The following is a 23532-nucleotide window of genomic DNA, read 5'->3' as shown; positions in this document are numbered from 1 at the left end:
GCTGGCCACAGCTTTTCCAAAATTTTAAAATCACAGAATCACAGACTGACAAGGGTCGGAAGGGCCCTCTGGAGATCACCCAGTCCAACCCCTGCCAGAGCAGGGTCACCCACAGCAGGTGGCACAGGAACGCGTCCAGGCGGGGTTGGAATGTCTCCAGAGACGGAGACTCCCCCACCTCTCTGGGCAGCCTGTGCCAGGGCTCTGCCACCCTCACAGCAAAGAAGTTCCTCCTCATGTTGGGATGGAACTTCCTATGCTCAAGTTTGTGCCCGTCACATCTTTAAAGCCAGGAGCCGAACAAGCCATAAGCTGCTGAGCGCTGGAAGCTTTCCCGAAGGCACACAATGCTGGCTTGGCAAGTCCAAGACCATTCCCACATGCCAGGAGTATCTCCTGCTATTCCTGAAAGGTTCACAGCAGTCTGCACGTTGTTGCCTTCTCCATGGCCTTCAGCACAGTGACAGCCCCACCATGTCACACAGGCAGGGTACAGCGAATCTCTGATTACCAACACCGTCCACATGTAGCACCTCTAAAAGCCACCGTGGGCTGGCGATGGGCTTCCTAAACCTTCTGGCCCTGCTCCACACACGGATGCAGCGGGAGAGCAAGGCCTCGGATCTTGCTCCCCAAGGAACGCATCGCCAAACAGGAGCATCTAGGTCTCTTCAACAAGGTTTTATATTCATAGCCTAGAGTTGTTTTCAGAAAGATGGAGTTCATTATGGGATGGAGAGATGGTCCCTACCAGGGGAGGGCGGGCAGCAATCCAGAGAGATGCTCACTTCCAGCCTTACTGCTGGGGTTGCGCATCAGGCAGAGGGAAGCCATTCTGGCTGAGTGTGAACTCCAATCCCCAAATCCCACAGCCCCAGCTACGGTATTCCAGGGACTTCTCTCACCTGCTCAGCCCCGACAGTTTTTTTGCAGAAGAGATTTAACCTGGAGCCACGGACACAGAGGCCGAGCAGAAGCGAAAGCCTCTGGGTACCTCCCGAGGACTCGTAGTTCAGGTCTCGCAGCACCACGGGTTAAGTTCAAACCTGGGGTGCTGCGTGGCGACGCTTGCAGGGGGGCGAATTTGGCTCCAAATGAAATCAAGCACTGCTTTTCATTTCCAAAGTCATCCTCCTCGTTACGCAGCCCGTACGGCCGTGTTCCCAGGAGAGATTGCTTCCCACCTTGAGAGCGCTGCGAAAATGATTTTCTCTTCTGCGCAAAACAAAGGTCTCCAGGGTGACTTCACTAAATCAATTTAAGTCATATTAAACAGCCTTGCTCTCCCACCCAAGAAAACTGTTTCGCTATGGGTTTTTGTTCCTTAAGCTACCTTGCCGTGCCGATCTGCATGGGAAATCAATTCCCATCAATCAGCACCCGCACACGAGGCAGGCGCCTGACCCAGCCCCGAGCCAACAAGCGATCTCCTCTCTCCGCAAAGAAAAAAAAAAAAAACCAACCACAAAAAAAACACCCTAAGAGGTGCCCTTCAGAAGCACCCGTGTCAGACGGATCTGCCTATTCACCGCTAGCAGCTCAACTATTGCATAACCTGATCCCGGCAGATTTTCCGATTCTCCACTTTCTGCAATAATCCGAGCGCTGCACATATGGGAGAGCACGTGGGCAGGCGGCAAAAAAAGCTGACGGGAGGTTAAACGTGGACATAGACCGCACGGAGGTGGACGCTGCTGCCTATCTGAGATATTTTTGCTGCTCCCTCAAAGCTAATCGATGGGATTTGCCTTCAGAGAGACAAAATTACAGCTTATGGTTTATTCCCAAATTACGGCTTATTCCCAAAGTCACTCTTGTGGCAGGAACGGTGCTGCTCACAGCTACGTTAGGATCATCAGAAAGGAGATTTCTTACTCCAAGAGCACAAAGAGACTTTACCACGATGCCAGCAGGTCCCGATTTCAGCTGTCAATCCTGCTCCGGATGCACGGGCCCCAACTCCCGCACAGATTTTGTCACAGCTATCAGAAGACGCTGCTCTGAACGCAGCTATATTCACTTTTTTTTTTATTTCAACAGCACATAGGACACAGTAACAGAATTTTCAGACTGGCACCATCACTCAGGGACCCTACCCACAAGCACAGCAGAGCTTCTATCACAGCAATCCGCAGAATGCCAGATTTTGACAGATCTTTCTCAAAGATCTTGTTGTTAAAAATATTATTTGCAGCATTTCTCTCTCTCTCTCTTTTTTTTTCCCCCCCCAACTGGAAAAGCTGCTTCAGCTACTTCAATACGACGATTCTAAACATACAGAGCTCCACAAGACAACTTATCGGCACCACTTACTTAAAAAGGCCTTCAGTATAAAACTCCCGTGGTCTAAATTTTAGCAGCTCCCGTCCTGCAGCCTGAGAGCTCAGCTCCACGCCGTAGCGCAGTAAAAGAACAGCGATTCACGATGCAAAGGCCTGCCTTCCAGGTCTGAAGGAATATCTGACCGACGTGAGGCCGCCCAGCGCACCAGCGCTACGCGAGAGAAAGACGCGCCCGCTTTTCACCAACTGTAAGAAATCTTACTATATATAAAACAATGAAATTCCCTTTGTAAGAGCTCAGAAGACAGATTTATCAACAGAGCAAACAGAAGGCGGTGAGCAAGTAGATAATTAAAACATTTTTCATCTACTAGCTGCACAGCTTTGGTTTGGGTGATATCCCAACGGCCAGAGATTTAGCTTCGGATGCTGGTAGGATGTTGCTCGTAGGGATTGTGTAACTGCAACTGTGCGGCTCTGCTGGAAGTTAATAGGATGCAGCAAGCGATAACCAGCCCCGGCTCACGCTCTGCCCCCAAGCACCGGTCACCTAAAGCAAGCACGCACGGCGGATGCTCGGGGAATTGCTCTACTAAGAGCTCCTTTCCGCCAGCAAGGCTCAACGCCGTTCCTGGGTAACCTCATCTCCCCTAAAACTCCACTTCTCTCACAGCTCGGATGGGATAAGGTGAAGAACCCCAGCAGGGAACGGAGACTGCTCTGCACGGCACCCGCCTTCCCAGCCGGCAGTGTGATCTCGGCGTGCCTTATAGCTCCAGCGCCAGCGAGGAGCACCGCGGCCCGGCGCTGAGACCGGAGCACACATCTGCAGCCCTGGCAGCTCAAGGGCTACTTCAGCTCAACCGAGCAGAGGGATACGACCTTCACATAATCACAGGATGGTCAGAGTCGGAAGGGACCTCTCAAAGCCCACCCAGTGCCACCCCCTGCCCTGGGCAGGGACACCTCCCACCAGACCACGTTGCTCCAAGCCCCGGCCAACCTGCCCTTGAACCCCTCCAGGGATGGGGCAGCCACAGCTTCTCTGGGCAACCTGCGCCAGGGGCTCACCGCCCTCACACCAAAGAATTGCTTCCTCACATCTCATCTCAATCTGACCTTTCTCAGGGTAAAACCATTCTCCCTCATCCCATGGCTCCCCTCCTTGCTCCAGAGTCCCTCCCCAGCTTTCATGGAGCCCCTTGAGGGACTGGAAGGGCCTCCAAGGTCTCCCCGGAGCCTTCTCTTCTCCAGGCTGAACCCCCCCAGCTCTCTCAGCCTGTCCTCCCAGCAGAGGGGCTCCAGCCCTCCCAGCATCTCCGAGGCCTCCTCTGGCCCCGCTCCAACAGCTCCGTGTCCTTCCTGTGCTGAGGACTCCAGCGCTGGACACAGTACCCCAGGTGGGGTCTCACCTTTTTACGTTATGTCCTGGCTCGGAGCATCCAGCTTCCCGAAGGTGCTAGAAAGGCTCAGGCTAGCGAGCATCCAGCTCTCCACACCAGCCTATCCACAAAAGCTCAGCAGGACGCTACGCGAACGCTGACCTGAGGCTTCTCTCCTAAGCTGGGAACCAACGCTGCCTGCTCATGGGCTCCCAGCGTCGCTCCGTAGCACTCAGCACCTTCACAGAAAAATCCAAACACACTTGAAGTTACAGCCAGGAAAACGACCTCCCGAAATACGCTCGCTCACTCCTTCTCCTATAGTCTCAAAACCCATTTGCCCGCTAGAAGCCTCGGTAACCAGCACAGCTGATTCTACATCATAAATGCTAAATTCCCATCTCATCCCTCTTCCGGCCGTTCTGCTTCCCCGTGTAAATGTAGGTCACTGCAGGGCTCAGACTCGTCCCCAGGCTCATGGCCGCAGCCACCTCCCCGTGACAGCCTCCGAGAAGCACACGGTGAGCAGCAGTGGAAGACTCACGCGTTCTTGCCTTTCCTGTTCCAGCGTATCCTTCACCTCGGGGGTTCGCTCACTGCAGTTACACCACAGCAAGTAAAACTGGGGCATTACATTAGAGGCTGCACCTGAGCCTCCAAGCCTGGGAGCACACACTTCAGAGAACTCAGCCCCAGCGCGGGCAGGACGCTAAAGCCGGCACAGTTCTCCGGCAGCCGTCTGACTCATCCCTCCTTTGGGAAAGCAGCACCGAGAGTTTAAACATAAATCTGCTGCAAGCCACAGCCCTGGCAACAGGCAGAAGGCATCAGCAGACACACCAGACCATTTGCCAGGTTATCACGCAGCTGCTTGGTCACCATTTACCAACCGGGAAATATTTTCTAATTTAAATAGCATTTACAGGAAAATCGGCGGCTGTTCCTGTGCAATCTTTGTTTGTTTTTTTTTTCCTCCTCCCCTCAATGCTTACTTGAGCTGTAACAGCTCACGATGGGCAGCTGGAGTTCTGCAAGGAAGTTTTACTTGCCCACGTTTGAGTTTTGAGTGTAGGGCCAGAAATGCCCCCCCCCCAGCATCGCCGTGACAGCCAGTTCCCACAGCTCAGGCACTTCGGCTGGGATGATCAACACGGCGCAGGGACAGAGTCCAGCAACTCACTGCCATCCGGGACGTTGCCAGCTTGTCCTCCGTTATAAAGGATTCAGGGAGAAAATACAAAACATATGAAGAGCTTGAGAAGGAAACAATCACTGTCCCAGGTTGCCCAGAGAAGCTGTGGCTGCCCCATCCCTGGAGGGGTTCAAGGCCAGGTTGGACGGGGCTTGGAGCAACCTGGGCTGGTGGGAGGTGTCCCTGCCCAGGGCAGGGGGTGGCACTGGATGGTCTTTAAGGTCCCTTCCCACCCAACCCATTCTGTGATCTAGAAGGGATGGGATTGATACACCTGTTGGTCTGGAGATGCCAGTACAGCTCTGGTGTCAAAGCAGCTCAAGGACCCGAACCACAACTCACAGCCCAAGAACTGAGGGGCGCTGCAGAAAGAGGACTGTCGCCAACCATCCCCGACCACCTCCCTCCCGGCAGCCCCGACCACCCTACCAAATCCAGCCAGCCCAGCACCCCCTTACAGCTCAGCACTTCCACACCCCCGGGGAGAACACCACCCTGTTTGTATCTGTCCCCCAGCCTCCTCAGCAAGGCGACGAGCATAAACGTTTCCATCCTGATCCATCGAGAAGAGAGCAAGGCAAGAGAAACCCGTAGCGTAGCAGATGGACTGCAAAGAACACATCCAGGAGGCACTTCCCCGATTGGCGAGAGGGAATCCTGTTCCTGCATCTGCTCGGGGTTCCCCTATTCCCTCCGCGGGGGGAAGGTGAATCCCCAGCATTAGCAACTCGGGAGCGGTGGTTGAGGACATCCCAGTCCCCAGGGGACGGGAGGGTCTCTCTGCGGGGGGCTGTGGAAGAGCATCACCCTCTGCAAAGGACAGCGGGCCAAGACACGGGTAGAGACCGCTGTGCTCCCACCTTGCATCACGTGGCCATGGATATACAGGTGAAACGGGGCAGGTATTGTTATAACTATCGGGGAAAAAAAAAAAAACCACAAATGCACATTGAAACTCATTTAAATGTGGGCGTACATCACCAGAAACAGGTAGGAAACCCAACTATAAACGGCTGCAAAGCACCCCCCTGGCTGAGTCTGCTAATTGCTGCTATTTCTACTAGTATTTCGAAACAACGGAGGCATTTAACACAGAAATCGTGCAGACCTCTCACGCTCGTGTTTGTGTAACAAGATTATTTCATTTCCGTTAACCTTGCGCACAACACAAAGACCATTCTCTGGTGGCCAAAGCGTAGGTGTTTGACCCCTCTTATCACTCCGTACCTGATAACGCCGGGACAAGTCTCGTCTCTGCCTTTGCGTTCCCCGCTATCCAGCGACCTGGATTCAGGGATTCGGCGATTCAGGAGCTCAGACAAAAACCACTTTTTTTAACTCCTGTCCCCCCAGCAAGAGGGAGAAACCGGAAAGCCTCGCAGACAACAGCCTCGCTGCTTCTAGCGCCACTGACCTCTCCTGATCCGGAGATGAAGACCTATTTTTCCTACTGTATTTTTCACGGGTTAAGTTGAAACCGGTTTATTCATTTCACTTTCCCATCACACTGGAAAATATCATACCGTTAACTAAGTCAAAGGCTCTGCAGCCGTGGAGAAATATTTATACCAGCTGCATAACTGGGAAATGCCCTTTCGAGTAAGCTGCAGAGACTGCTGCAGGCAGAGGCAAGAACAAGAAATCAAGGAGAGGGAAACAAAATAAGCAGAACTGCAACGCAATAGATGGGGACAGAAAAGAGGAGACACCGACCGGATTTACACTCCGCCTGGCCCACAGTGAGAGCAATGCATCGGAATACTTTCAGCACCATTGTTTTTGTGAAGACGATGCAGAAGAATCACTGCGGTCCGCAAGGGTAATCAGGCCGATCCTTTTCTTAATTAATTGAGGATGGAAATTTCTCTCGGGGGATTTTGTTTCATTACCGGGAGTGGGGGGGGAGCAGAAAGGACGACGGCCCGGAGCCCACATGGCGCAGGAAAGGCCATCCGTGCCCGTGCCCCGGGCAGCGAGGCTCGCTCTGCCCACGAAGCGCAAACCAACTCTGGGCGACGCACAAGGATTTCCACGCAGAATCCACAGTCTAACAAGACTTACCGGGATTAGGTCGAGCTCTCCGATCCTTCGGTGATGCTGGGGGCACAGCCAGCCCCCGGCGCAGGGACAGGAGCCGCGCTCCCGGACCGGCCCTGCCTACAAAGGGCTGTTGTGCCACCACCACCTCCCCGGCATCACCCGCGCCGGCCAGCGGCTCCCTCCCCACCTCGGCACCAGCCTCCAGCCCCGCTTCAGGCCCCTCTGAGCCCAAGCGGTTCATCCGCACTGAAATTCAGTGCTCGATTTCACAGTCACCGCCACCCCGTCCTCGGTACGGGAACATTAGAAATATTTCACGTGGAGCAGCCCCAGAGCTGGGCTACAGAAACCCGTCACGGCACGTTTCCCCATAAACGGCGATTTTGCACATCCTTTGTTCAGAACAATTGGGGGTATAAAGCCAGCGAAATCTCCGCGTTCGCTTTTATGCGTGAGAAATTCCAAAAAAGCACTTTAAAACTAGTTTTGCTTGGAAGCCAAAAGCTCACGTGCCTGCAGTGAGTGGAGCTAAGCATGGACACCAAACCTCTTGGGGTTATTACTCTCGCGTGGTTCAAGGAAGAAGGATTTCTACGATGACTCAATTCCAGGACACAAATGCCCCAGAGAAGGCAGGCGCGTGGCTCGGGAGGTGTTTTCCCAGCCCGTGCAGTTAGCAATATCCACGTTCAGCACATCACATGCTGGTTCAGCACAGCTCTCCCAAACCGCAAGCTCTGCCTGACAAACAGCTCCGATTTCTTTGTTTCCTTCCTCTTTTTCCTTTCACCCAACCTACCAAATCACAAACAAAACCCAAACAAGCATATGGCAAGTGTTATGCCGAGATTTCCGCAAAAAGATACCATTTACTTCTATTTAAAGGCCGATTAATCTGCAGCTGGCTGCAGTCGGGATGGGCACAGATTAGTAGCGATGAGATTTAAGGGGAAAATCCTGCAATCCAGGCTGCAATCCTCACCCGCCGGAGGGATGTCCGCAGCTTGGGCACCCACCACCTCCGCAGATCACGGGACAATTCCCCCCGGCAGCTTCTGGGACAAGCCACTACCTGCACGTGGGACCCAAGGCCGGTGAGCCTCAGGTAGCACGACCTATTACTACCGAGCAAGGATTTAGGGGTGGCATCACTGCAAAGCTCCCCCATAAATAGACGGATGCAGTAAGAGAAGCCATTTGGATTTCACGTGCCTTTCTCCAGCGCTTTGCCACTCCAGTTTGGCTGCAACGCCTTCCCCAGTGCAGGGCAAGCCTCTGCAAGGAAAAACCTGGCTGCACACCATTCACAGACCTTGTCTCCCCGCGTTTCACAAAGCGGGAAAGAAAAACCCTACAAAGGAGCTCGGGGAAGGTGATTTGTCAGACAGAGGTTCCCAGCCACGTACAAGGCACCGCGCTCCTCCCTGACGCCGCGTGCCATAAAGGTTTAATGCCAAATCTCACGAGCACGCTTTGCGTATGTCAGCGCTTTCGGGTCAGAGGCATCTTTAATATAACACCGAGCCTGAGAGCACTCACTGCTGGTGAAGCATACAGGTTTAATAGATGGTGAGGTCAAGAAAACCCACAACACGGCCAAGCTGAAACGTCTCTGAAAACAGCCAGGCTTCCCCCCTGCTTCTTTTCTTAAATAAAGGAGCGGCAGACCTGCTGGCTAGATGGCTCAACTCTGCCGCTAGCCCCACTTGGCTTGTCAACCGGCAATCTCCTCCAAACATATAATACATCCGAGCAGGGTGCCCAAGTATCGGGCCTCATTTCTGGAGAAAACAGCATGCAAAGCATATATAAATGCACACAGATTTATAGATGCTTTTACTGCTGACATCAGAACGGCACCGAAACGCACAGACGTGCCCCAGTTCCCTTCCCCTCGTTCCCCAAAGAGCTGTTCTGCTTCTGCAGGGCTCCCACCAAGTCTTCTACCCCAAATCCAAGGGTACCCTAAAAGCAATCTATTCGGATGCATATTCTTTGGGATTAGCTATTCGAACACATTTATGACTCCCGTGTACACCGGGCAGGTTTTCTGCCAGGAAAACTCAGCGGTGGCCAGCAGGAAAACGGAGCCATCACGCAGGTATCAGCAAGAGCAAGATACGGTCTCACAAAGGGACTTCATGGTGGGGTTTTTCAATGAAAAAAAGTTATAAAAAAAAAAACCCAAAACAGTTACCAGTAAGCAACCCCACTCCTCCCCCCCATGTCATGCTATCTCCTCTCCAGCTCTGGAGAGGCTGGTGGTGGCCCCAGCTGATAAGGTGGCTATCAGCCCTGTGAACACGGACACCCCGAAAGAGCTCCTGGCGCCACTGGTTCGGGTTAGCAGCTTCACCCGCCCCCCAGGTGAACCGCCACCATGCTCTGTACGGCGAGAGCCACTCTCCACGCTGGCGTGATGCTCTACAACCCCGGCTCTGCTCAACACACCACTCTCCTCCAGCCTCCCAAAAAGGGCTTTTACTCCTCCCCTTCCAACAGGAGCAGAATTAAAGGCTGTAAAGGAACCCGGCATGAGGAAAGCCAAACAAAGCACACCTGGCTGGGCAAATATCCTACTGCTTGTGCAGAAGGAAACCCCGTAAGAGCGTACCAGAGCTCTACGTGTCCCATTTACGGCCGTCAGCCCGCAGCCAACACAGCAGACCTCACACACAGCTGTCCAAAAAAATCCAAAACACGAGGTCAGCAGCTTCAGCAAAGCCACTGCCGTAGGGCCGGGCAGGGGGAAGGCTGCAGCGAGCCGGGATCTGCGCATGGAACTGCATCACCTCCAAGGACATCGCTGGTGACTGTAACAGCATTTGGCACAACGACAAAAGCTCCTGGGGAAACGGGAGAGAGTCGTCTTGAGCCCCAGGCCCAGCGGTACCTCCCACGGCGCTCCCTCGCCTCTGTTCCCAGGGCGCCGGGCTCCCTCCCGTTTAGACTCTTCTCTGCCCAGTCACCTCGATGTAGCTCCTGAAGATAAAACCTCAGTTCAGGAGTAAGTTCATACAAACACATATGAAAAAGTGCCAAACCGCAACCAGCAGACAGATTCAGGAGCGTCCAGCCCCGCAGGGATGCTGGCAGCTTCCCGGGAGGCAGGCTCAGCGCTCAGCAGAAAGAACCCTGTTAGAAAACCCCGTTCGCCTCTTCTAAACATCCCAGATTACTGATTTCGTTACTTTCCAAGGAAAAACACTAAAGATCCAAGGGGGAACCCCCCCCGCCAAGATTTGTGGGCAGTACCGCTGCCAAGTTTATCACACCAGTTTGAAGTTGATGGGAGGTCTGGTCCAGACCCCCGTCATCTCCACAGAAGTTAGTATAAACTAAGGCCCGGGCAACGCACGACTTGCGTGCGTGGTGGCTCATTTTTAAGCACGAACGAACAACAAATGACTATCCACAAGGTTAATTTGACAAATGCTCTCACTGCACCAGAACGCTGAAATAAATGCAATACAGCAGAATGAGAGCCTCGAGCAGTAATTTTTCTTATTACAGCCTCGGCTTTTAAGTTTTTGCTGGCCCTTCAGCCCTTGGGAATGATGTTAAATGATCAGAATAAAAACCAGCCATAGTCAGCTCATGTTTATATTTTCTCACCACCACGTCGAAGAACATAAAAGACACCGGGGCACAGCAAGGTCAACAGTAAGACCCAATTTTTATTCCTATACTAGCGATGTGTTTTCATACTTAGAACATTCACGTCGGTCAAAATAGCCTGTTTTCTCAGGCTATCGAGTTTTTGGGGGCATTTGTTTGGAGCACAAGCCTTGCCCAGTCTTTCTGAGATGACGTATGGAGAGAAGAGCTCGCTTCCAAGAATCCTCCACGGCTGTAAGCAGCTCTCTTATGCAAGTTACCGTCAATGTTAATGTTTTCAGTACCAAACAAATCTTCTTCAAAAACACTGCATGAATTACGGCCTGTGACCTCAGACGTCACTTTAAAGTCACCGTGCTTCAAACAGTGCCAGAATTATAGTGCAGAATTTCTTTCTGTATGAAATATTTCTTACTGATAGATATCTAGATGCAAAACCCACACGGCTGCATGGACGTATTTCTTTCTCTATATTTTTTTCTCTATTTTAAGGCCAGGGCACAAGAAGGCAAAGCCAAAACTTGACATTTAAAATGCAACCGCACAAAACCTCATCTAACTGTTGCTCCTCAGCCCTCGCCTGAGAGCTGCTCAGCTCAGCGGCTGCCTTGCGACAGGTCCGTGCATGGCGTGCAGGCTGGTTTCCAGGAGCACGCCCAGCACAGGGCTGGAGAACAGTTCATGGAGTTGAGTTTTCTCACCAAACACGATGAGCAGCTGCTTCTGCTAAGGCAAACACTCAACATCAGCAGACAGCAGCAACTTCCAAGGCCTCCTGCAACTTTATTCCATGACAAAACATATTCAGCTCTACAACCAGCGTATCCCACTTTTGGTAGCAATCACCCGTTCTCCGCAGCGATCAGCGCAGGCAGCTGCCTGCCTTTCAGAAGGGATTCCAGTCACTCGGTAGCAGGCATAAAATCGCTACCCGAGTCTGAGCAGGGCAAGGGAGCGTGAACTTGAAAACTGAAAGACACACTTCAGTACAAAAGGTACCTCCAGAGTCTCCATTATCTATGAAATGATCAGATTGTCCCTCCAGGAAGCACTCCCGAGGAGCGCGCAGGTCAGCCGTCCACTGAACAGCGATTTTTTCCAAAAGAACTGATGAAACAGAGAGAAGAAAATGTGAGCAGGAACTTAAAACATGCCTGAAATGTCAGTGCATGGGGCAGCATGACACTACGCAAGATCTTTCACATTCCTTATGACACTACCCAAAAAATAAAATTTTGGCAGCTGGCTTTTCAGCCGCTGGAGATGCCAAGAGCTTTTTTAAAATAGAACTGGAGAGTTAACTGCTTACTGGCCTGCGATTTGGACTGGCAGATCTCTTGCATCAAATCCTGCAGATGCCCAAGCGACCTTGGCCAACCACTTCTGGACAGACCTGACACATCTCAGCTCCTTCACCCGCCAGACAGAACGGCCCAGGCAGGTGTCTCGGCACCAGCGCCTCCAGAGCCCCTCCTGAACGCTTACATCTTCGTTACCGTCAGCCTGCGCAGACGAACACTGCTCGTCAGGGTCAACCAAGCCAATCAAGGATGAAGCATAGAAAAACAGATACAATGGTTAGAGCAAGGTATTGAACTTAGGGTTTATGCAGATATACACTTTATGTATATAAATATGATACAATTAATTTATATCATATATATATAGTATCATATATATTGTATTATCAGTAATATATTATATTATTAGATGTGATTTATATTGCATCATATCATTTGGGAGAAAACTCCAAAATAACAAGCCAAGTACAGGCTGAGATTGTGTTACTGCATTTACCTTCACCAATTAAACGCCAGACAGACAGCGAGACTGCTCCTGGCGTCAGGGACACCGCACTCCCTCCAGCCAGGAACACAGAGCCGTTCAAAGCACCCATGGGTGCTTTCAGACACTTATCTTGGGGATCTGAGCCACGCCAACACTCCGCGCTGGGATCAGTGTTCAGGGGCTCTATGCTTTCTGTAAAAATCCCATGGGTATCGACTGTGGGTCACCAGGAACAGAAGAGTTAAACGTACGGATGGCCAAGAGGGAAGGCAAAGTCAGTGACCTTCACAAGGGCCTGCTCTCGCGTGTAGACAAGGATGAGTTACAGCTTTAAGCAAATTTCCCAATTGCTCAAACCAGACTTTCAGTGTTATTTTAGTGTACTGTGTTGCAAGAATACTTGCGTGGCGCAATAAGATGCTTGGAGTTTTTCAAATGTAGAAATATTCGAGCTGCTTCAGCGCAGCCCAAGACCTGCCCTCCGCTCTCACCAGCTTCGTGCTCCTCTGGTTGCAGTCAAGCCTGGGTACCGGTGTCCCAGACAGCACTTCACAGCCGCCTGCTCACCTTCCCGAGAAGAACCCGCAGCCATCCCATCCCTCGCCTCCGCCCAGCAAAGGATCACATCCACAAAAGCAGCATCAGCACTTCGTCCAGTCACTACCTTTCATTTCGTCAGCCACTTTGGGAAGCCAAGGCACTTCCAAAGGAGCCTGTTGTACACATACCGTGAAGGCAAGCAAGGATGAATGAGCAAAACCCCATTTCGCACACGTGGGGACCTTGCTCGGGCAGGCGACCCGCTCCAGCCCACCCAGCTCAGGCTCTGGGGAAGCAGAAGGGTTTTGCTGGCAGGTGCCAAAGCCCCACTGACAGGTCCAGGCCCTGGTGCTTCATAAAGGGCATTGAAAAACCACCGTCCTCGAGCGCCTGAGAGCTCCTGTCCAGCAGTTCCCGTCAAAGGGACGGGGCTGGGAACAGCTTATTTTTAGACCTCAGCAACATTCATTTCCGTAAGAGACGCATCAAACTCTTACCTTCTCCAAACGGCTGCCTCCTCTGCCTCTCCAACAACTTCCAAATTAGACTGCTTGACACAGAATAACGAGATTTCTGTTTGCTAATTGGGACAATTTAAATAAAGCAAGCGAAGAGCTAACATACACGGGGGCCACAGCCCGTTACTTTGCCAGTGCAGAAAAAACAAAAGTGAAAACAGGAAAAGCAGAAAGATATTTGCTGTATGCCTGAACGGCCATCAGCGCGTTGATGCACATTCCCCCAGTACGGTACGAGATAGGGATAGTTACGCCGTTGAAAACAAAGACTGACACGTACAGCCCAGCACCCGAAGGAAACAAGTTCTCTGAAGCTTTTTCACGGCTTTACATTTTCTCCAGCCAACAGGAGAGAGAGGAATTCTGTTGCGTAGCTTTAAAGTATAATATATTGAAGACCAAACATGTATACTGAGGCGTTAAGGCAGGTCCTATACAACAAAGGCCAAACTTGGTCTAAAAGTCTGTCGACATAGGTGCCTCCCTCCGCTTCAGCGCACCCACGGAGGTGCTGGCAGGACAGGGACTCGTGTCCCATGTCATTCTAGCAGCCACAGGGAAGGACACTGAGCCCCGGTGGGGTTCAACTGATAGACGGCTTCCCCCAAAGGAGCCCAAAGCCCTGCGGGATGGATGGCGAGCAGCCCCAGGGAGGAGGAAGACCGCGGCAGAGGAAGGCAGCCCACCGCTTCGCTGGTTTGCGGAGCGTAACTTCATGCAGGTGAAAAACAACGCTGTGCTCATCCTCCTCCTTTCTTCCCAGGATACCCCCAAGTGCTTTTATGCATGAATATTCGCTATTTTTTTTCTTACCTTCTCTGCCCATTTTTATTTTTTTCTTCTTGTAAGGAGGCACAGGAAGAAAAGCAGGTTTAAACCTTCAATTTTTTTTTTTTTTTTTTTTTTTTAAACTGTTTTACCAAAGGTAAAAAGAAATGCTGTAACAGGGAACAGAAGGCAGGCTGCTGTAGGAAACATTTCCGCGACCTCACATCAACGATTAAGGAGCACACAACAGCGAAAAAGCAGCGAAATACTCTTTTCCCAAGTAAGCGAGGTACATCCCATCACATTCCTGCTTGGTTATAATACTAAACGAAGCTGTTCAGACGGCACCACCTGCACACGGGAGCAGATTCTTTTTATAGAGCTCTGCCGCAGCAGCAACGCCACCCTTGAGGTTACACTGAAGAGGGAAAAGGCGCGCTTTGCACCAAGCGGTACCACGTGCCTTCACCCGTCTCGATCACAGAAGCGCACTGAACCTGGGCACTGATTTCAGGCGCTGCTGCTAGGTTTACATCCCTAGGCTATAAGCTCGCCCTCGACACACCATACATTTCCACCGTGGTATTGCCTTTGTTTTCGTCCTGTACAAAGCCAACAAAGCTCCCGTTCGCAATTACAGCAAAAACATTTAGGGCAAACGGCAGCTTTGCGACACCAAGCAAACCCCACCCCCTAAAAGCCCCATCACGCCTCAAGTGGCGGGTACCACACCAGGCTGAGCTCTCGCATCTTGCACTGTTCTCCTCCTCCCGCTGATGAAGGTACACTCAGAGGAGAGGGGAAAAAAGGCAGCGGTCCCAGAAACACACTGCAAGCTAAATATCAATAATTCACATGCAACTCTTGTATATCCTCTAATGGCTCCTCAAGTTTCACCTTGGAAAGCCAAGAGGGTTTTCTGATGCAAGACTTGATGTCTTGCATCAAGCAGGAGGAGGGAGGTCATCCTCCCCCTCTGCTCTGCCCTGGGGAGGCCACACCTGGAGTGCTGGGTCCAGTTCTGGGCTCCCCGGTTCCAGAAGGACAGGGAACTGCTGGAGAGGGGACAGCAAAGGGCCACGAAGATGCCGAGGGGACTGGAACACCTCTCTTATGAAGAAAGGCTGAGGGATTTGGGTCTTTTTAGTCTGGAAAAAAGACGACTGAGGGGGGATCTTATCAACGCTTATAAATACTTCCAGGGTGGGTGTCAGGAGGATGGGGCCAGGCTCTTCTCAGTGGTGCCCAGGGACAGGACAAGGGGTAACGGGCACAAACTTGACCATGGGAAGTTCCATCCCAACATGAGGAGGAACTTCTTTGCTGTGAGGGTGGCAGAGCCCTGGCACAGGCTGCCCAGAGAGGTGGGGGAGTCTCCGTCTCTGGAGACATTCCAACCCCGCCTGGACGCGTTCCTGTGCCACCTGCTGTGGGTGACCCTGCTCTGGCAGGGGGCTGGACTGGGTGATCTCCAGAGGGCCCTTCCAACCCTATGATTCTGTGATTCTATGTGCTGTGGCTTATTTTCTGAAATTTCTTATTTTTTGTTTCTCAATTTTTCTTGTTTTCTACCAGGGAACCTCTGCTGATGCAGCAGCAGGAGGGAAGCATGAGCTCACCTAACACCGCTTTCTCCACCAAGTCCTGCACATCTTGGGCGCCAACCCCAGCAAGACGATGTGGGACCTGAAGCCACGTAGACCCCGCTGCAACGCAAGGTATCGATCCCAGGTTTGGGCAGCACAAAAGCCTGATAGACAAAACCTGATCCGATAGTCACGTCTGGGCAGGGAATATGTTTAAAGGCATTCCTGCTGGCAATACGTGGGCTTACTGTCACACACACACCCCGTGGGTTATTAACACTTCGTTCGTTGTATGTAAAAATCAACAGCAGTCCCATAAATAAACCCCAACTTGTAAATAAAAAATACACCTAATGGTAACAGTGGAGTTTAGTTAAGTGACACGAGACAAAGGGCTTGCTAGATTTACCTGATTTCCTTTACACGGCAAACAAAACCAGCAAAAATATTTAAAGAATGGTGCGTTGAATGCGAGACAAAAATCTAATTCCCTCCATACCTGAGACGATGCCCCGCTTCAGGGTAACGCCAGCTGTGCTTAGAAGCCAGCTTACTATTGGCACTTGAGCTAGTTACTTTACAAATTCTTCCTTCCTAAAACTACAGGAACTGTAAATCACGGAAACACCCTGGACACAGTTCACCCCACCATTAAAACCACATGACACTGAAAATTATGTGGCTCCTACTCCCCTCACAACCACCCAGCCTTTCCCGGCGAGACCCAGGGCACAGCAGTCATAGAATCACAGAATGTGTTGGGTCAGAAGGGACCTCTAAAGGCCATCTAGTCCAACCCCCTGCAGTGAGCAGGGACATCTTCAGCTAGATCAGGTTGCTCAGAGCCTCATCCAGCCTGGCCTTGAATGTCTCCAGGGATGGGGCCTCCAGCCCCTCTCTGGGCAACCTGGGCCAGTGTCTCACCACCCTCAGTGTAAAGAACTTCTTCCTAATGTCTGATCTAAACCCACCCTGCTCTAGTTTAAACCATTGCCCCTCGTCCTATGGCTACATGCCCTTGCAAACAGCCCCTCCCCAGCTTTCCTGTAGGCCCCCTTCAGGGACTGGAAGGGGCTCCAAGGTCTCCCCGGAGCCTTCTCTTCTCCAGGCTGAACCCCCCCAACTCTCCTAGCCTGTCCTCACAGGAGAGGTGCTCCAGCCCTCGGATCATCTTCATGGCCCTCCTCTGGCCCCACTCCAACAGTCAAGTCACAGAGGAAAGCTCTGCTGCCGCGCTCCCGGCGCTGCACTACAAATGCGTCACTGCCTCCCTGCAGCATCCGTAGGGATTCTTCCCTAAAGCTCTATGCTGACAGCAGAATTTTAACTCTCAGCGTCATTAAGCCTGTTACAGGTCTTGCGCACTTGGAAATCAAATGTTAAAATCCTGATGAAATCAGTCTCGTTCCCACGGCACGTGCTTTATGCTGTCTCTAAAGCAGGGGATGACAGGTAATACATTAACCTGTAATGTCCCCAAAATGGAGAATATCGGATGCCAGCAGCCAGAGAGACATTTCATTACTGCGCTGTAAAGGCAGTAATGGGCAGCTTAGGGCTGCAGATGTGAAGTAGAATTCAATCCAATCCAGTAATTATGGACCTTATCTGTGCTGCAATACAGTGCTGCATCGCCTAAAGGTACTTAGAAGCAACAGTTCAGGGCTTGATGCCTACGGGCTGTAAAGAGGAAAAAAATCAGCTTATTGCAGGGCAACGAAGGACGACTTGCTAGACCTCTGCAAGTCAACTTCCAAATTTAAAACTAAACTTCCAAGGAGATTGCATCCATAGGTTCTCCACTGAAAGCAGAAGTCTTCACTGATTTTCTTGTGGTGTAAGAGAAAGGGATGGAGAGGAAGAAGTAGATGCCTCACCCAGGGCATACTCAAAGTTTACCTACATAAAAATCCAGACTCCTCAGAAAAGAGTTCAAGGGCAGCATCACAGCTGGGACATCCCAGAGACTACACAGGCAAAAGCAAAGAGGTAAGAAAATACTAAAATTTCTTTCAGCTCCTAAGCAAATGCCACTCCTAAGGGGATGAGAAACCCAACCAGGTTTTTACCTCCCCAAGTGTCCCAGCTAAACACTATATTTATTACAAGCTTTAACTAATAAAACCATGATATACCAGTGAAACACAGTTTAATCACATCAAATCACGTTCATTTGTATAGCCTTGCCAATCCTCAGGCTGTCCCAGTGTCAGGCAGAAGTCCTTCCCACAATTTAGGGGCCAACTTGTAACCTCAGAGAATAATACCGTATCGCTTTTTTTTTTTTAAAAAAGGTAGTGCAGCCACAAGCAGCGCAGGAACGGCGAGCTGGAAGGGCTGGACGAGTAACGTCAGCTTCTTCAAAGCCAAACTCTTGGTGCTATTAAAAAATCAACTTCAGAACCAGCACAGAGCGCACGGGGAGACGGCACTGTTCGAGCCATGCTGAAAGCATCAGCGTCCCGATTCCTCACCAAAGCAGCTTTTCAGATTTATAAGTGGCCTACAAGAAAGCTGGGGAGGCAGTTTTTACAAGGGCATGGAGTGATCGGGCGAGGGGTGATGGCTCCAAACTGGAAGAGGGGAGATTTAGATGAGATATGAGGAAGCAACTCTTTGCTGTGAGGGGGGTGAGCCCCTGGCCCAGGTTGCCCAGAGAAGCTGTGGCTGCCCCATCCCTGGAGGGGTTCAAGGCCAGGTTGGACGGGGCTTGGAGCAACGTGGGCTGGTGGGAGGTGTCCCTGCCCAGGGCAGGGGGTGGAACGAGATGGTCTTCAAGTTCCTTTCCAACCTAAACTATTCTATAAGTGGATCCTGCTCGTTCCAAGGACAAGGCACAGAAGAGCCCCAGTCAGCAGGGGACATACCCTGCAGCCCTCCCCACCTCCCCCGGTTGTGATGAGATTCTCACCCATGGGGCGAGTGGAGCAGGTACAACGCGAGGTGAAGGACGGAGTAAACCACCGCTCTGCAAGCCTCCATCAGTTCTCCTCACTTCCCATTTGGAGACCTCCCCACACCGCTCTTTCCATCAGGCGCTCTGCACTCCCCAAAACCAGCCCCCAGCGATGGCTGCCCATCCCCAAATACTGCCACTGGAACATGAATCAGGGGGAAAAATGAGTAAATGAGGGTCTCGCGCTGCAAAACCCCTCTAGCAGGAACAATTCAGGGTCCCGCGGAAGCGGGAGAGTCTGAAACAGCCTGAAGTGTCCAGACAGAGGAATCACTGGTGCTCCCCCAGCACTGCCAGAGCAAGCCGTAGACTTCACATGGCTTTTCTTCATCCTCCATCATACCCAGAGAGCTGAAAACAAACTTACCAAGTTTTAAGTGTCAAAAACCAAATAATGAGAGAAAGGTACATTAACTGAGTCGGGAAGGCACCTCAGGAGGCCTCAGGTCCAACCTCCTGCTCTGAGCAGAGGCAATCGGGTCAGGCAGCACAGGACCTTGTCCAGCCACAGCCTGAATACAGACAAGAGCTTCTTCCACCTCTCCAGGCCCCTATCCCAGTATTTGGCCCCCACTCCCAATTAAAACATGTCTCCTCACGTCCATGTAGGATTTCCCATGCTCTGGTACCAGCCCACTGCCCCCTCCTGTCACAAGCAGAGCCAAGTCCCACCATCACGTAGCTGTGGGCAGCAGTAAGGTCTCCCCTGTTCCTCCTCCACTCCAGCCTGAGCGTGCCCCCATCCCTCCATCGCTCCAACCTCCTCCTGGGGAGCCCCAAACTGGTCCCAGAGCCCGCACAGCCCCCCTCGCCCAGTGCTGAGCACAGGGCACGGTCCCTTCCCTCCACACACTGGCTGCACTTCTATGACCAGCCGACCTCTGATGGCTCCTCCTCACTGTGTTGTCCACCCAGACCCCCCAGGGGCTTTTCTGCAAAGCTGCCTCCCAGCCAGCCACCCCAGGGCAAGGCTAGCGTTCGCCTCTGCTGAACGCCACGAGGTCCCCATCATCCCGTTTCTCCAGCCTGCCACAGTCCCTCTGAAATCCGGAGCTGCCTTCTGACATAGCAACCTCTCTGCGCCACCGGGGATCAGCCGCAGACTGGCTGCGAGTGCGCTCACCCATTAATAAAGACATTATAAAGCAAATACTGGGACTAATGTGGTCTAATCCTATCATGTCCACAAAAAAGAAAATAATCAAATTATACTTTCAAACACTACACACTAACAAACATCAAACGACACAGTACTGCTCATCGATCCTTGATGGGATGTATGGGTGCTGTGAGCATCGACACCACACCAGCTGCAGAACAGGGTCCTACACATTGTCACAAGACCATGAAAGTACGATACAATTCCGCAGCGCGAGCGGACGGCGTACTGTGCATGCTCAAGGCAAATCATACAGGATTAAGACGATCATCACCTTTTGTGCCATTGCAAAATGACTCTTGGTTTGAGCACTCTCTGCCTTCCTGCTTACAAAAACTACACCCCAGCAGAGATTCAAAGATGGGGAGCCTGCAGCAATCTCACCAACACAGACTGTGGAGACACGGCTGACAGGAAAGGAAAAACTGCTGGGATAAAATAAAGCCATGTATCAGTTTCACCTGACCACACACTATAAACCTGCAGTTTTTGCTCCACGAGCTCTGCTGGGGAACAGCCCAGTGGTAACTCGGGAATAATAAACAGCAGCTAAACAGCATCCAGCATCAGTCACAATGACACGCACTTGGAAACAGCAGAGCTTGAAGGTCTTGGTCTTTTAAAAATAAAGGATGGGGTTTCTGAAGCATACAGAATGCCTCCAAAAAGGACTTCAAACTAAAGGCTGGAACTCAACTTCATTAACTCCTAACAGGCTACAGGCATAGGTGGCACCCCCACCTGCTGCACATCATCTCCACATTTTTAAGACAAAAAGCTGCTTCTTGAATCACATAATGCCCACTCATGTGCAGTCCCTCTGGAGATAAGGGGCATGTCTCTGTCCTACTGGCATGAGCACATCTCAGTCACCCATGTCCATGCTGGAGCCAAATACACCCAAACTCACCCTGTCTTCTGAACTGGGACCGGTGCATTTTTCACCCGTTTCCAAGAAGAGCCATCACTCCTGACAGTTGCAGAAGACCTGAAAAAAAAAGTTTGTGGAACCACCCCTGTGCATTTCACAGAAGAAGAGAAACTTCAAAAATCGTGAAGATTTACAGAAGCGGCAAATTAGTTGCCATGGATACTTTCTGCTGTGACAAATACTCTAATTCTGTGCTCGGCTGAGTGACAGGCTCAAAGCGCCAAGTCAGCTGGGAAGCACACAACTCCTGAAAACGCGGCTGCACTTACAGCCATAAGTCACCAAACGCCGCAGGGAGCGTCCCTGGAGAAACAAAGCGAGTCACCTGAACGCACGTCCCGGCAGCAGGAGGCCAAGTGTCCTCCCAGAGGAGCACTGCTGCCGGGCCAGGGTTACTACTGCCAGCCCGTTATCACATCCGACAGCTATGCCATGGAAAGAAGCTGTTTGCTGTGCTTTAAAAGACCAGGCAGCTGCGGTGTCTGTACCAATCAACAAGCCTAAAGAAGGTCTTATGCACACAGCAGTAATATGCAAGCAGTAGGTGTAAGGGCCAAAATCTCCCTGCTCTGTTCCTTATAAAGTGCTTAGCAGAATCCAGCTCTAGCTATTAACAGGAGATTAAGAATCGCTGCTTTGTTTTAAAGACGGAAAAGAGAAAGGCTCCCACCACACCATATTTCTCTTCACATGCATTGCAGAGGCTGCTTTAAACTGCTGCGTGTGCCCAGACAGCACTCTTCATTTAGAGAGATTTGGAGAATTAAGACTATTTTTAGGGAATGAAGGACCTCCCCCTGAGTCACTGTAGGGACATACATCTATCCGGTAGCGATTTCAATGCAGAAATACCCTTGGAGAGTTAGCTAAAAGGTTAAGGGGGAAAAAAAAAGAAAAAAAAAAAACAGGAAAGCTGACAGAAATACAACTTGGCCCAAATGAGTGTGAAAGGAAGGACTGGTGGATGCAGGGCAGAGACATGCAACAGCTCACTGCTAACACGGGCACAAGCCAGTCGATACCGCTGACGCCGCAAAAATCCCACCGCTGCCCACGTAAGCACTGTGAACTGCGCGGCATAACCTGGGAGCAGTGACAAACCCACACTGCAGAGAGGTCGCACCGCTACAAGCAACATCAGCTGGTGACAGCAGGAGGCCGGGATGACCGAGGGCAACAAGCCACGTTCCAACCCCGTACTGCCAGGAGCCCCGGTACCCCCCCAGGAGCCCGTGCTTGCAAAGACGAAGCAAGTCGTGTAAGTAACGGGTCCCCTGTAACGGGACCAAGGAGGAGATCTGTTCTGCTGCCATCCCAGGGCTGCCGCTGCCAATCGAATCGTGCCACTGGCCCACAGTACCACGCTTTCAATTTGCATCTTTAATTCTGAGGCTGATCCGTAGGTAGCCTGAAGGCTCAGCGCTGGCATCCTCGCACACATGCCTGTGTGAGTCAGCAATCGCTGACCCAACAGTAACACGCACATCCAGCTTTGTTATCCTCCAGCTTTAACTCCGTCTGCCCAGCCTGCAGTTGTCAGACAGAGAAACATTAGGTAATTAATTATTCAACAAGCTTTTTGATTGAAACCAAACACAGGCTGATGTAAGATGTAGAAAGATCCCTTCCGAAGTGCCATAGGAACGATTGAAATAATTGAATGGCATAACGAAGATCTGAAGGGAAGTTTAACACCCGCAGCCAGCTCGAGTTTTGAAGCGCTATCCTTTTGAGGGGACAGATCTGGAAGATGCTACAGCTCGGCGCGCTGCCTGCCCTCCAGCCAGCAGGCTGGGACAACTCACATTGCAGGGTGACAACCTGAGCTGTCGGCCATCAGCGCTACAGCTGAAGAGACCCACAAGACAAGAGGGCTCTGATATTACTGCATACTTAGGTTACCTAAAATTACCCGTGTAAGTTACCTAGCTACAACACAATTTATACGTAAGCATGAAACAACACAGAAAATAAATTCCACAGTCTGACGTGCTGCAACATAAAAATCACCCCACAGACAATGAAGCGAGTTACAGTGCTCTAAACACTGCACGTTGCACTGACTGAAAACTCCCCTTCGGGAGGAAATCGGGTAAGCGAAAAGGGATACTGCAAGCAAAAACACAGCAGGTTTCTCACATTACTTCTGACAAGGAAGATCAGTTCCTTCGCCACTGACTCACTGTGGGTACAGAGGATGACAGACCGTGCAAGCACAAATTTAAACCTGTAATTGGAGCAAAATAAGTCAGAACTGAACGCATATTACCCTGGAAAGAGACAGGCACGGGAGTTACAGCCAAAAGGCAGGTGACGCCAGTCACCTCAGACAGCTGTATCGCTCCTCCAGCGGCACGCACCGATGGAGGGCCAGCCTGAAGGCTGCCAGCAACTCCTCAGGGGTGAAGAAAGCCACTGCTGTCACAAAGCAGCAGCCAGCCCACACAAGCCCTCGGCTGCAAAAGGCAGAGCTGAGCAGCAGCCACCAGCAACGTGTGGGAGAAACGCTGGGCCGGAGCAGCGCCCTTGCCCTGCTCTCACAGGGGACAACGGAGGAAGCTACAGCAAAGGCGTAACGACACCTACATGCTCTCCATTAACAAAAGCTGGAACGATTAAGAGCAGAAATGGGCGACAGGCATCCTACTCTCCCAAAGTATGGGAGCAGCTGAGCCCATAAATATGCTCCATACCTGCAAACAGCTCCAGGAATTGGAACTGTGGTGTGAGCGACACCACCTGAAGTTCACCATCGACCTTGAGACAGCAACG

General features: G+C 51.5%; 1 protein-coding gene across 2 annotated transcripts in view; it reads right to left on the bottom strand.

Moving 5' to 3' along the window:
- The window catches only part of OSBP2 (oxysterol binding protein 2), a 138481-nt gene that overhangs the window by 109776 nt on the left and 5173 nt on the right, over nt 1–23532 (bottom strand). The window contains exon 2 of one of the 2 annotated variants that reach the window (XM_054219224.1): nt 20740–20817. The exons of the other annotated variant lie outside the window; for it this stretch is intronic. Coding sequence (XP_054075199.1) covers nt 20740–20817 — 78 coding nt within the window. The remainder of the gene's footprint in view (nt 1–20739; nt 20818–23532) is intronic. 2 annotated transcript variants of the gene reach the window in all.

Source organism: Rissa tridactyla, chromosome 13 (assembly GCF_028500815.1).
Source record: "Rissa tridactyla isolate bRisTri1 chromosome 13, bRisTri1.patW.cur.20221130, whole genome shotgun sequence".
NCBI lineage: Eukaryota > Metazoa > Chordata > Aves > Charadriiformes > Laridae > Rissa > Rissa tridactyla.
This window is presented reverse-complemented; position numbering and strand designations above follow the sequence as displayed.